The following is a 13,788-nucleotide window of genomic DNA, read 5'->3' on the forward strand; positions in this document are numbered from 1 at the left end:
CATAACACAAACGTTTCTTTTCAACAAATTTATTTGGAATATTGGTGATTTTATATTTATTTGAAATTTATTTGTGATACAAGAAAGTCCGAGTGGTCAAAATGGTCAAGGGTCTAGGCTGTCTAATCTGTCTGAGGGGTGTAAGGGGTCTAAATGCTGTTAAGGTCTAAGGGGCTGAAGGGTCTTAGGGGTATTTTGGGTCTTTAAGGTCTTTTTGGGACTTTTGGGTCTTTGGAGTGTTTTGGGTCTTCATGGTCTTTGGGGTCTTTTTGGTCTTTTGTCTTTTGGGTCCTTGGGGACTTTTAGGTCCTCAGGGACTTTTGGGTCTTTGAGATGTTTTGGGTATTTGGGGTCCTTTGGGACTTTTGGTTCTTTTTGGTCATTGGGGTCTTTTGGTACATTGGATCTTTGGGGTCTTTTGGGACTTTAGGGTCTTCAGGTTCTTCAGGGTCTTTTTGAGTCGATGGTGACTTTTGGTTCCTCAAGGTCTTTTGGGGTCTTGAGGGTCTTTTGGGTTATCTGGGTGTTTGGGGTCTTTTGGGTCTTCAGTGTCTTAAATGTTTTGGGGAATTAACGTTCAAACAGGTTCTGATTAATGGGCATATAGTCTTCATGGACTGACCGCCTCAACACCTCACCGTGCTTTTCGTTTTTCTATGTTATGCTGTATGTAGATTCAACACAGCACGACCCATGCTCCCAATTGAGCTGTCCTGCCACAATAAACGTTCACGTGAAATGCATCTTGGACTTGAAATTCGTACTGTATTGTACAGTACACTGTTCCTGTCCAATTCCATATCCAGGCGATGCATGACGTCGTCACCTGATGCAGAAGGAAGGGAGTACTCAGTTTTCACTCCGTTAGTATGTTTTCTTGTTTGCCCGGGCAATTCTCAGCCATCATTTGAACTAGAAAGCTGAAACTTGGGGACAAGAGTGAAGATCCCTTCCGGTTCCGGTTTTTGAGGTGACGGTTGGTTCTCTCAGGGGTAACTGCCAACTTTCTCAAAGATAAGTCTCTGGTCGTTGTTTGTCGCGTTTTGAATGTTTATTTTGTTACCTCCGTGTTTACCGTGTGTTCCTAGTTCAGTTTTGTTTCAAAATTTGTTTTACTTGGTGAGTTTTCGTCGATGTTGTCATATTGGGTTTCCCTGAGGCCTAACCGTCTTTCCCATCTATTTGCACATTCGTATTTATTTGTATATTTTTTTTCCTTATTACCATCAGTTCTTATTTTCTCCCCTTTTCCCACCGCCCTCCTATCCCTCCCAACTATACCCTCTCTTTCTTGTCTTAGGATATAAAAAATACAACAGCAAAAAACCCTTTTCCCTCCCGACCTTGTACCCCACGTAACCACGTGACTTCCGGTACCGACTCTTCTTCCTCCTTCTTCTCCCGATCCACCATCCTCCTACTTTTGCTGACCCACATTCACCATACACCTTCACGATTTTTTTTCTTCAACCTTTCTTTCACCTAAACTCACCTAATCTTTAAAAATCAATCAAAAAAATTTTGTTATTTAGATCCTCGTGGAGGATCTCGAAGTCTTACTCACGTTGTTGTTCTTCATCTTCTTCTTGTGGACTTTTTTGTTTCACAGCCTACAGTTTTCATCGAAACTTCCTGAAACTTGCCACATATATGTAAAAATACCCTGCGCAGACAGTAACGATCTCCGATTTTGAAAATTCCTTCGAGAAAAAAAAGTTATGACGTCAAAATATCTCCGCTAATGGAAATCGCCTAAACAATTATCTCCAAAACTAGGCAAGCTTTTTGAATTCTGTTTGCAGGAATCGAACAGGGCATTAGCAGAGATGAATTACCTACCGCATGTATGATATATCACTATGACGTCATATCAAATTTTATGACGTCATTCCTATTTTTTGACCTTTTTTGTTTCACAACCCAGAGTTTTCATCGGATCTTCGTGAAACTTGCCATGTATATGCAGAAAGCCCACGCACAGGCAGCAACCATCTCCGATTTTGGAAATTCCTCCAAGAAAAAAAGTTAACGTCATAATATCGCCGCTAATGGAAATCGCCTATACCATTATCTCCGAAACTAGGCAAGCTGTTTGAATTTTGTTTGCGAGAATCAAGCCGGGCATTGGCACAGATAATTTATCGCAAACCTGATACATCACAATGACGTCATATTCGTTTTTATGATGTCATCATTAAGAGGACGAGGATTTTTGCTCATTTGAGCTTGTTTCTTTCTATATTTTCACTTCTAATCTTACACCTCCCTTAACCACGTGTTTTTCTTCCCTCTCTTCTTCTTCCTGTCACTTTGGTCGACCCACCAGCTTCCTTCCGTGTTTGGCGTTCCAAATCCACCATACACCTTCACGATTTTTCTCCAACCTTTCCTTTACCGAATCTTTATCAAAAAAATAAAAAATAAAAACAAAAAATACAGTCTCTTACAATGTTTCAATTTCTTCTTTTCACCTTGGATTGCATCGTAATTCACTTCTCTTCTTTACATGACTGTTTTCAATTCGACCTTTCCTTCCTGCCATGTCTATAAAGTCCCATTGTTACGTTTCTTTTCTCCATTCTCTTAATTCACCTTCATCGCATCCCTCAGGTAACATCTTTAATCACATTTATGATTAAAAAAAAATAAAAAAATTAAATTCCAGTTTGCAATGTATGTTCGTGTTCCATCAATCGTCCTTTTTTTTCCAACTTCAGTGCCAATTCACCCCACCTCCTTACATCTACCTCCTCCTGAATCCCTCACCTGTTATACCCCCTCTTTGCCCCTCCCATCTTGCCCCCTGTCCTTCCTCCACTCTTGGCACCTCTTCACCGTTTTCTGCTTTCGTATCAGCTCCTCCTCTGATGTCCCAAAGTGTGTGGTGTTCTAACATCTCTGGACTCCATTCTAATATAACCTAACAGATACTTCACTCTCTCAATCGGTACACTCAACATTTCAAATATGCTCTTTCTTTCCTCTCACACCTCCCCCTGCCTGCTCCCTTCTTCACTATACCACCACCAAGTCTCATCCTTCCCCTCTCCCCACCTCTCCCATCGCCCTCTGGCACCTTGGCCTTGTCTGCTCTCATCATCTCCCCTACCTCTCAAAGCAACCTTCACACTCTTTCCCCCTCCAAACTTCCCTCTCACCTTTCTCAAAAACTCCCCCCTCACCCTTCTCCCTCCAATCTCCCGCCTCACTCCCCCTTCTCAAAGTTCCCCCTCACGTCCACAAAGCTGCTCCTTCTGTCCTCTCTCTTCCATCTCATCTCTTCACCTCCTCTAATCTTAAACTGCCCTCTGCCTCTTTTCTTTTTACTCCCCACTGTACCTAAACCCATCACCACTGAGCTTTTTCTCCTCCCCATCCTGCCCTGTACCCTAGCTATTCTGCAATCCCCACACTCTTTCAACAACTCTCCTTACTTCACCACCTCCTCCCTCTTCCTACCCTCCCCCTCCCCTCTCTTGCACTAAAAACCTCCTTCCCTCCCTCTTCCTTAACAGTGTCGACCTAAAATATCTGGGGCCTTCGCTCAAACCTAACAGATCTTTCCATGCAGGTTACCACTGACAAACAAGACGATCTGTTTAACAGAAACTATCCTCCTTCAAGACGTCTCTGACTCCCAAGTATCTCTCCCTGGTTACTCCCTCCTCCGGTATGACAGACCTGAGCCTCGTCCTGGTGGCGGAGTTGATCTCTTCATCAAAGACTCTATTCCTCACTCGCCATGCACATCCCTCACTCCCCCACACCCCCAGGAATACCTCTGGCTATGGCTTCCCCTCCACTCCCACCTCATGTTTCTATGTGTACTGTACCGTCCACCAAACAGTGATGACTCCATCGACACCTCGCTCTCCGAAAACATGGACCAACTTCTATCTTCTCATCTGAACTCTCTCTTTCTCATATGTGGCGACTTCAATTGTCATCATGCCAGTTGGCTGGGTGTGGGTACCTCTCTCACCTCCAATGGCATTTTAGCAAAAGACTTCTGTGACTCATTTGGACTGATCCTTCCAATCGCGGATCCTTCCACAAAGCTCAGAATAAGTGCGTGTCTACCCTGAGGAGAGCCAGAAAACAACATCTTTCTAATCTCAAGTCTGAACTCTCAAACCTCTCTCCCTCCTCGAAATCCTGATGGCATCTGGTTAAGTCTGTTACTCGTGTATGATCCCCCTCCCTCCCCCCCCCCGTTACCTCAAATGGCCGCACAGCTGACACTGCATGTGAAAAGACTAAATGCCTAAACTCTATGTTTGCTGCGAAATCTTGTGCCCAAACTCATCGCCTTCTGTAGTTACCTTACCCAGTTACACCCAGTTGTTCCTGACAAGGTGGAGAGCTTGCTGTCAAACCTCGACTCAGATTGTGCAACCGGTCCAGGCGCCATCAGCCCACATGTCCTAAAAACCTGCTCCTCTGCGCTTGCTCAGCCTCTCTCTGTTCTATTCACCCTCTCATTTGCTCAAGGTCATCTGCCATCTGCTTTGAAATCAGCAAACATTACCGCTCTGCATAAAAAAGGTGCAAAAACAGATCCCTGTAACTACAGACCAATCGGCCTCTCGCAATCAGCAAGGTTATGGAACTCATCATCGTTTAAGACATTAAATCCTTCCTCATCTCCAATGACCTGATTTCTGATCATCAATTTGGACTCAGACCAGGTCCTCCGTCGTGCAAGTCCTTCCTCAGCCCACCTGAGCTCCTGACCACATACAAAGCTTTTGCCTGCAGCCTGATGGAGTACTGCTCTCCCCTCTGGGCTGGTGCTCCTGCCTCACCTTCCTTGACCACGCTGTGGAAACCAAGGCATTTAGGATCATTAGCATCTCCAGCGATAAGGCTGAGTCTTTAGGCCTCTCACTCTCTCTCACCACAGGCAGGTCAGTGGTCTTTCTGTCTTCTACCATCTCCTCTCCCGTCTCACCCCCCCTGCCCTGACTGCGATATGTTCCCCCCCCCCCATATATCCGCAAGGCACTCAAGGTCCGCCAGCAACCCCCTTCTGGTAAAACTACCAAAATCACGAATCACTGCTCACATTCACTCTTTTATTCCTCTTTTTCCCACCTTTGGAATAAACTCCCACACCCTCTTCAATCCCATTCTTCCCTCCAGGCCTTCAAAACAGCTGTTCCCCACTACCTCTTGTCTTTCCCCCATCCAAAACCACAATCTTTTCTACCCCCGATAATCCACCCAAGCTCACCTCCTTCAAATTTCCTGCTTTCCTTCCTGAAAGTCCCTGTCGTGTCCATCTTGTATACCCCGTGTTCCCTGCCCCATCCCTCTCCCCAACGTACAGAAAGCGATGAGTTTCGGACACAAGATTTCTATGCAAACACCGAGTTTAGGCATTCAGCCTTTTCATAGCCCGTGGCGTTCCCTCGAAGGTCAAAAATAAAAAAGGCGAACCGTGTACTTTGCTCGTGAACCATCGCCGTCTCCAGACTTGTTCTATTTATATTCATTCGGCAATAATTTTAATGTTTCATTGAATTATAAATAATATCAAGTTATTGTTCAGCTGCGCTTGTTGCTTGACTGTTTTCTTTCCAAAGTTTAAAGTTCTTGAGGAATACTTTAGGTTGTACTATTCCTTGAATAAAGTCACAACACTGTCGTTTTGGACTAAAACATGCGTCTTACGACGTGTGCAAAGATTCCAGAATTTTTGCCCTCTGTTCACCCTCACCATTGCATATGTAATATATAAATGACTTCCTCATTTGTACAAATTCTGACACTATAAAATTGCCATGACATGTTGATTTGGAATCTTAAATGAGAGAAGTATTCTTTACCTTCAGTTTTGGGTATTGTTCTAAAGTGAGCTCAAAGCTGAGTTACCATTTTGACAAACTTTTAATTTTCTAGTCCGACGGGATGATGCCGAGGTAGCGCACTCTACATTGAGATGTCGAGAGTGCATTTGATTCTCGGCCCCATCAGATGGGAGCTTCACTGTCAGGGCGTTGCATCGAGTGTGCCGTCCCTCACATGGACATTAAATTGGGTGACCGTTCTGCGAGCATTGGTTGCTACTTGTGGACGTTAAATGTCACACACTGTCTTTTGTTGTACGTGATTGTTACTGGCAACCTGAACAAATTCCAAATTCCTGCCCCAATGACGACCAATGGGGAAGGCAATGTTGAAACACAGAGTGTGTTTCATTGCATCGGAAGCTGCTTCAGCAAGTCCTTGATACTCCGGGAGGAGTAAGGGATTCATCCAATTCAAGGAATGAACATAATGGTTTCTCGGAATATCACAGTGGTACGAAAAAGGTTTTCATCGACATTTAAAAACATGGTTTGTTTCGATGCCTTTATCACTGTCATTTTCATGGTGACACCTGCAAATGCACAGAGCATACGTATTGTATAATGCCAGAAATACCAGACTTGGTGGCATAATCGTTACGTTAGAGCATCCGCTCTGAGTCTGTAAGGTCGGCGGTTTGGTTCTGACACATACCGAGACTTTAAAAATGATGTGTGCTGCTTCCTCGCGTCACGCTTAGCACATTAAAACGAGAGCATAGACAAACTCCATCGGTTGACATCCATGGGGGGAGGAAATTCCTCGTCAATTATTCTCCTTAGTGTGGAGAGACAGGTGACGATGTCATCATAAGAAAGGATGGTGTCCCTGGTACACAGACTTTGTGGCCCCCAAGCTTAGTGACTGTGTTGTCTGAAATTGTGTGTGTGTGTGTGTGTGTGTGTGTGTGTGTGTGTGTGTGTGTGTGTGTGTGTGTGTGTGTGTACTTGCGCAGGACAACTGTCGATACACACCAAATTCAGGACAGGAGGACGAAGATATGGATAAAATTGGAGATCAATGTGATGAAGATGCAGATGGAGATGGAATAAAAAACGTCCAGGTAAAATATTACTGGAAGGTTAAAGACTTCTGTTCTTACTTTGTATGTTTATAAAATACAATTGTGGTTAAGTGATGCAACAGTCTTAGTTTAACGATCATCACTATAGTCACAAACATGTCTTATTCCATCAGGATATGGGAAATGACGCTTACAGTGGTTCTGTAGCTATGACAGCTCCAAGGTTATTTCAGATATCCATCGATGCCAGAGTGAGGTGTCTTGTTTTCAGTGTGGTTCTGACTGGTTCTTATTACCCCGCGCACGCAAAGCGAAAAGCAGGGTTAAGCTATTGGTTCAATTTGTTTGTCTGTCTGTGTACAAATGTCAGCTTATGATCGAAGAACAACTTGATTTCAATTGAATGTTAGAATTTGAACACTAATCTACGATGAATCGGGACACGAACTTGCAGTTTTACAGTACTTTGGCTCTGAATTTGTCTCAATCGCTCTTGTGCACAGAGGAGTGAGATATTTTATTCTTTCTGTCTGTCTGGCAGTCAAACAAAATTTAAAATCATTTCAAACAGGAAACTTACTGTTTTTAAGGACATCATAAAGGACACAAACAACAGGCACAAAGAATGAATGTAACGTGTCAAAACAACATGGTGTAAAAGACGCTGCATCAACGGCGGAAATTTTCTGAAAAAATATATTTCTACAACCTTTAAAATCTTTATTTTATCTCAATTGAATTATACTCGAATACTGCAGAACACAAATCACCTTCTTGACACTTTGGAAACCCTTCCGTTTCGCAGTACAGGTACTTGGACAAAATGTTACATCATCACGACCAATCAAACTTGCCGCTCGCAGATCCCGCCCATGCCCTTGTTTCTCAGACTGTTTCGGGTAAGGTGTTCGATGAACTCTCTAGTTTCAATAGGAGTCATAAACTCATCTATTCACGGGATGGCCTGCCAGATGGGATTAAGAGGCAACATCATAATGTAAGCATTGGGAAGGGGGTGGGGATAGCAATTGTGGTGCTTCAACATCTTCATACTCCCTCTAAGAAATACAATACATTTGGTTCAGCAAAATGCAAAGTAAATATAGCAGGCAAGTTATTATTATTATTTTTTTTAATGATAAAATAGCCAGGCAGTGTCAATGGTATTGTGAGGGGAGTTTGCAATTGATATGTCTTGCTAAAGCACATGACTTTGGGGAAACTTTGTTCAATCAAATGCTTCTTTGAGTCAATAACTCTGAAGATAATTTGTAGTGGAACCTTAATTCATTATAGCCATGACACAAACTTTTTTTTCCTGAACATAACTTTCCCATAAAAACTTCTCTTGCGAGATTTCCATGAATAACGTTTGCCTACAACATTGCTAGCCTGGTGTTGGCTTAGTGGCTAATATTGCTGGCTTAGGGTCCCGAGTTTGAGCCTTAGGGGCTCCTGAATTAACTCTAGGTGGGGTTGACTCAACCTGGCATCCTTCTGAGGTTGGCAAATTGAGTACCAGTGTACTGGTGGAAGGGCACAGCATCAGCGGCACACAACTGTGCTTCCAAGAAATGATAGCTACCCCAGCAGCCAAGCTGCCATACGCAAGGACAGAACAGAACATCATTACTGGATGTTGTTTTATCAGTTCTTTAGAGATGAAGTGAATCCAACTATGTACCATCTGCTGGCATTCAGGTGGATATTCTTCTAGACCCCCTTATTATCTTTAGATAAGAGCAGGCGATCGTGTGAATATAATGGCCAAATTGCAAACTCATGCCCTAATCTACAGGGGCACTGCATCAGCAGCACAACTGCACCTCAGTAATGATGTAACCAGCTGACCACATTCATGATTCAATCTTGATCAAATCTGCATTCGTTACATAAATTATTCACAATAAATGTATTTAGCACTGTTAATCTTGTAACGATGTATTACCGGGCGTAGTGGCGTGCGCCTGTAATCCGGCTACTCGGAGGCTTGGGTTGGAGGATCGCTTGAGGACGGGAGCTCTGCGCTGGGCCGCGCTATGAGAGGGTGTAGGGCAGCCCGGAATCATGGCGAAACCCAATCCTTATCCCCGTGTCGTAAGAGACGACCAGGGTTGCGTCAGGGAGGGCATGCGGCGTAAAACTTATGCCAAATCAGCATGCAGATCATAACGGATGATCCGCTGTGGCGACCCCTAATGGGAGCAGCCGAAAGAAGAAGAAGAAGAAGATCTTGTAACGATGTTGGCTGGGTTTAGTGTACGGAATATGGTGATAAACATGTAAATGGAATGATTTGTTTATTTGATGTGACTAACAAGTTTCCCAAGCCCACGCGGGATTCTAAACGGGGTCGGCATGAAGACGGCAAAAATATAAATGACGTTTCCTGTCATCAAGATGGCAACCTGGGAGCACCAATTCCCATTTATTGCCACATCTGATACAATTTAAATGCTCTAATGATGGCGAGGTGCTCCATTTGAAACTTTGTTTGATATATGTAGCTTTTTGATGCCTCGGGTCTGTTATCAAAATTTGTTTTTAATGTTTTATTTATTATTCGTATGCAGTCAGTGTGCTGCATGGCTGCATCATTTTCTGGGTCTCGGCTGTGCCACAGATGCAATGCCCCCATTATTTGTACATTGGGACTCATTTTGCCGACCTCAGAAGAATGACAGGCTGAGTCAACCCCACCTGGTGTTAATTCAATGACACGGACTACAGGTTGCACTTTATTTAGCCGCAGCAAGGCGCCGCTCAAAACACCGATCAACAAGGGGAGACCATAGACCGCATGATGTCGTAGTTTGCTTGGAAACTCCACCTGGGCCATTTATTCGGGAAGGTATAGTTGGAAGAATATATCAATGGAAATAAATGGAAATAGGAGCTGAATATATCAGCCAGTGTGCAAATGTTTAAGTATAAAAACAACAGGGCTTTTGATTCTACCTCTATTTATTGAATGAATAATTTCGGGTTTCTAGAGGTGTGTTCCGTTCCCACGTTTCTTGTAGAGCGCTCACCAAGTGGCTTAAGCACTCAAGCAAGCACTCCATTCAAAACCGTTGATAAGGAACCGGCAGTTTGCTGCTTGGTAACTGAACACACCCCTGCAGGAGTCGTAACGAGGTGTTTTTTTTAGTTTTATTGCAAGAATGATTTTGATGAGAAATTCTAGTTCATATTTATGATGCATAAACAAACAAGACAAAGCATTTAACGACGCAGAGCCTTGGCAAGGTATATCGATTACAGGTATGTCTGCGAATAAACGATCTTTATGAAAGTATATTTGTGTTTGGACTCGCACATCAAGTCTATATACTCACTCACTCACTCACTCACTCACTCGCTCGCTCGCTCATTGATCCATCATGCTGAACCATCTCTGAGTGAAATCTCGTTTGGTGGACTATCCTGTGCAGGACAACTGCCGACTTGTCGACAACAAAGACCAACAGAATTCAGATATGGACTCTTACGGTGATGCCTGCGATAACTGCCCCAGCGTGAACAACAACGATCAACGAGACACTGACAACAACGGCGAGGGTGACGCCTGTGATGAAGACATCGATGGAGATGGTACAGTCAGCGTGCTACGGCTGCTGGCCATTTTAGCTCGGCTATAAGCTGATTTTAGCTCATAATAATGCCTACTTTGGCAAGACATCAAGATTCCTGTGCTTATTTAGGTGCTGCAGGCAAATGTTTTTTGGTTATTTATTTTTATTTTTTTGACTACCTTTAGTGCGTGAAAATATAGGGATTTGGTATTTTATTACCATGATAATTTTGTGACCCACCTGGGCTCGCTTGAGGGCCCTTAGTTTGCTAAAAAGAAAAACTGATAATGCGATGGTGGTAATTTGACACCAATCTTGTAAAACAGTCAATTTCTTGCAAAACTGTAGATTAAAAAAAGGTTTTCTTTACAGCTGAGTGATACAGAAAATTGTGATGCAATTTCTTGATCCACTTGGATTTCTCCTCTTCCCTGTAGGAATCCCGAACTTCTTGGACAACTGTCCACGTGTACCGAACCCGCTGCAGACGGACCGGGATAACGATAACGTGGGAGATGCCTGCGATAGCTGTCCGGAAATTAGCAATCCGACACAGGTGCGACATTCACTTGGTTGGCAACAAAGAACATTACATTAAAGTTCTGAGCATTGCTGACAATAAAGATGTAACCAAATCATTCCCATCCAGTGACGCAGCCATAGGTTCTAATTGATGAAGGCCAGTTTTGCCATTTGTCTTGATGGTTACCTTCATTCTGTATAGATGTGCTTGACAATGGGCACCATCAGAGTTTTGAGCATTAACTATAGAAATGCTTTTCTGTAGCCTTAATTGATTGAGATTTATCACTCCAATTCTTAAATGTGAGCTCAAGAACATGTCTCAAGGCTTGAGAATTACATATCGAAATGGAATCTCTCTCTCTTTTGTATGCGGCACAGGGTTGTGGGGTGGCATCATTGGCTGAGGGCACTGCTGTGCTGCTGATGCAATGCTCTATGTGGGTAAGGGCAGGAATTTGTAATTTGTTTCAGGATTCCAGCGATAGCTTGCCTGCTCCTCACGAAGGACACCATGTGATCTTTAACATCCACCAACTAATGCCAGCAGACGGGATACCCAGTTTAACGTCCATCCGACGGACGGCACACACATTGATGAATCACCCTGCCTGTGAAACACCGAGATGACAGTTTATAGCTGGGTTGACATTCAAACCCAGGCTCGACAGCTTAGAGGCGAGTGCGGCAAAATGGAGCAACTTGCAAGAACGTATTATCATCTTTGGTCAAAGTACAGTGTATTCTAACATTATGTTACTTCCTTCCCACACACTTCCTTCTTCCTCCATCACAATCTCTCTTTTCTCCATACGTATCATGAAAAACAAACAATATATATATATATATATATATATATATATATATATATATATATATATATATATATATATATATATATATATATATATATATATATATATTGTAGAGTCGATATTGCATTTCCAGTGTTGTTTTTAATGAATGTTTTTAATGAATCATGAATAATGCACTTAGCAAGTTATGCATTAAGACTGTTGATGATTTGTACTGATGAGTCATTTTTGGTACTTAAAATTATAATAATCACATTTAAGTTTTCAATGCAACGGTCAACAAATTGTTTATTATCGTCTTCTTTTATTTTTATTTTTTTTTGGCACAACATAGAGTTCTGCTTTTTTTTTGTAACCACAAGTACTCCAGCATTGTCTCATGCACCATTGAGAGGAGAAACATTCCCATTACATTGGCTATAATGTATTGAATATAAACTTTTGGCAGTTTTACAATCTATTGCTCATAAGCTTCTTGCTTTTTCTAACTTGTAGTGAGCAGGAAGCTTTTGTGACTTCTGCACCACATCATTTAGAAAACTTAAATTGTGCAAGATGGATCGGTTGATATTCTAATGGGGGACATTCTGCCTTGGTTTTAAAATTTAAACCATCATTATGAAACAAAGGACACCGTGGGATCCTTAATGTCCAACAACTAATAACCACACTCATTGCTGTAATAATTGGAGGATCTGCTCCGAGTCTGGGAGGTTGGCGGGTCAAACCCTGGCTGATTCATACCAAAGACTTAAACTTAAAAGATGAAACGGGTTACTTCCTTGCTTTTAGGTTCAGCATTTAAAATTTAGAGAACGGACAATCCCCATCGGTTGGCATCCATGGGGAGGAGAAAATTCCTCCTGAGGACATGCCCACTGAGTTTGGTGAGAAATGCAGTGCCATTGTTGTGACGTCGCTGGTACCAAGAGTATCCCAGGAAGTGACGGTACTTCCCCCAACCTCAGTGGCTGTATTCAGTGTTTGTTTCGTCAGTATGTCCATGTGTGTGAGAATGGGCAACTCATTTATGAGCCTTAGACCTTTTATTTATTTATTTATTTTTGTAAGTTTTGTCCATTCCTAACACTGTGCTGTATTATTCATTGTGTTTTTCATTTTGCTTCAGACGGATATCGACAGTGACTTGGTTGGAGACATTTGTGATACAAACCAAGACAGGTATGGCAAGAGATCATTCAGAGTATTTTCTTTACTGTTTACTGTGTATATTTTTAATTACATTTTTAGCGGTATTAAAATGTTGAAGCAAAATAACACATTTCTATGATAAGTTTTTTTTTTTTTTTTTTTGACCATATAGAATATCAAAAGCTGCTATACCATTTCATTCCAGTTACATGTCAATTATTTATTTTGTCTCTTTGGAAGGACTGTTCAATCTCTTTATCTTCTTTTGGGTGAAATTCTGAAAGAAGTTTATTGACTTGTTTCTAACCATCTCACAACCTAAAAACAAACAAAAAGCATTTTCATCTATTCTACATTGGCACCTCTGCATCCCACCTTTTATTCCTGGTTCTTATGGAGCCGAAAACTTTGACCTACAATGGGATACACCGAAAAGTGTGGGGTTCAGAGCCTGTTACTCTTTTGTCATAGACATGCACGGGATGTCAGGTTCTCACTCTTCCACAGCTTCTCATCTGGTTTTGTATGCCTCACCTTTTCAGCCTTCTTCCTCTTCACAGTCCCAACAGGTTGACACATTCATTCAGTCACTTGATTCTTGTTGACCTCCCAAATCCAATTCTCTATCTCATCTCCACTTCCTTGCCTTCCACCAGTGAAAACCTTGTGTATATCCAATCGCTCCTCCCTCCATTAACTCAAGGAAGCAGCTCACTGCCATCTTAAGTAATCTTTTACGGTGCTTCATTCTCAGTAACAGTTCCCCTTAACCTTCCACCAAATAAGCAAAAGCCTCTTCACATCCCTTAGTTCCTCTGATATAATTTCTCAATCTCATTCATGCTACTCC

At 42.4% G+C, this 13,788-nt stretch overlaps 1 protein-coding gene and 1 pseudogene across 2 annotated transcripts in view; both read left to right on the plus strand.

The window, feature by feature from the left end:
• Positions 1 to 13,788, plus strand: part of LOC147015126 (thrombospondin-3-like) — a 160,180-nt gene that overhangs the window by 72,938 nt on the left and 73,454 nt on the right. For both annotated transcript variants that reach the window (XR_015050219.1, XM_085849585.1), the window contains exons 13-16: positions 6,806 to 6,913; positions 10,309 to 10,468; positions 10,887 to 11,005; positions 12,916 to 12,968. Coding sequence is in view for 1 of the 2 variants with exons in the window: in XM_085849585.1 (XP_085705711.1) it covers positions 6,806 to 6,913; positions 10,309 to 10,468; positions 10,887 to 11,005; positions 12,916 to 12,968 (440 nt within the window). In the remaining variant the exon portion in view is untranslated. The remainder of the gene's footprint in view (positions 1 to 6,805; positions 6,914 to 10,308; positions 10,469 to 10,886; positions 11,006 to 12,915; positions 12,969 to 13,788) is intronic.
• On the plus strand, positions 8,821 to 8,961 carry LOC147015127 (signal recognition particle RNA; annotated as a pseudogene).

The sequence above is a fragment of the Eptatretus burgeri genome, chromosome 12 (assembly GCF_056783735.1).
Source record: "Eptatretus burgeri isolate ZD-2024b chromosome 12, Ebu_testis_v1, whole genome shotgun sequence".
In the NCBI taxonomy this organism is placed as follows: Eukaryota; Metazoa; Chordata; class Myxini; order Myxiniformes; family Myxinidae; genus Eptatretus; species Eptatretus burgeri.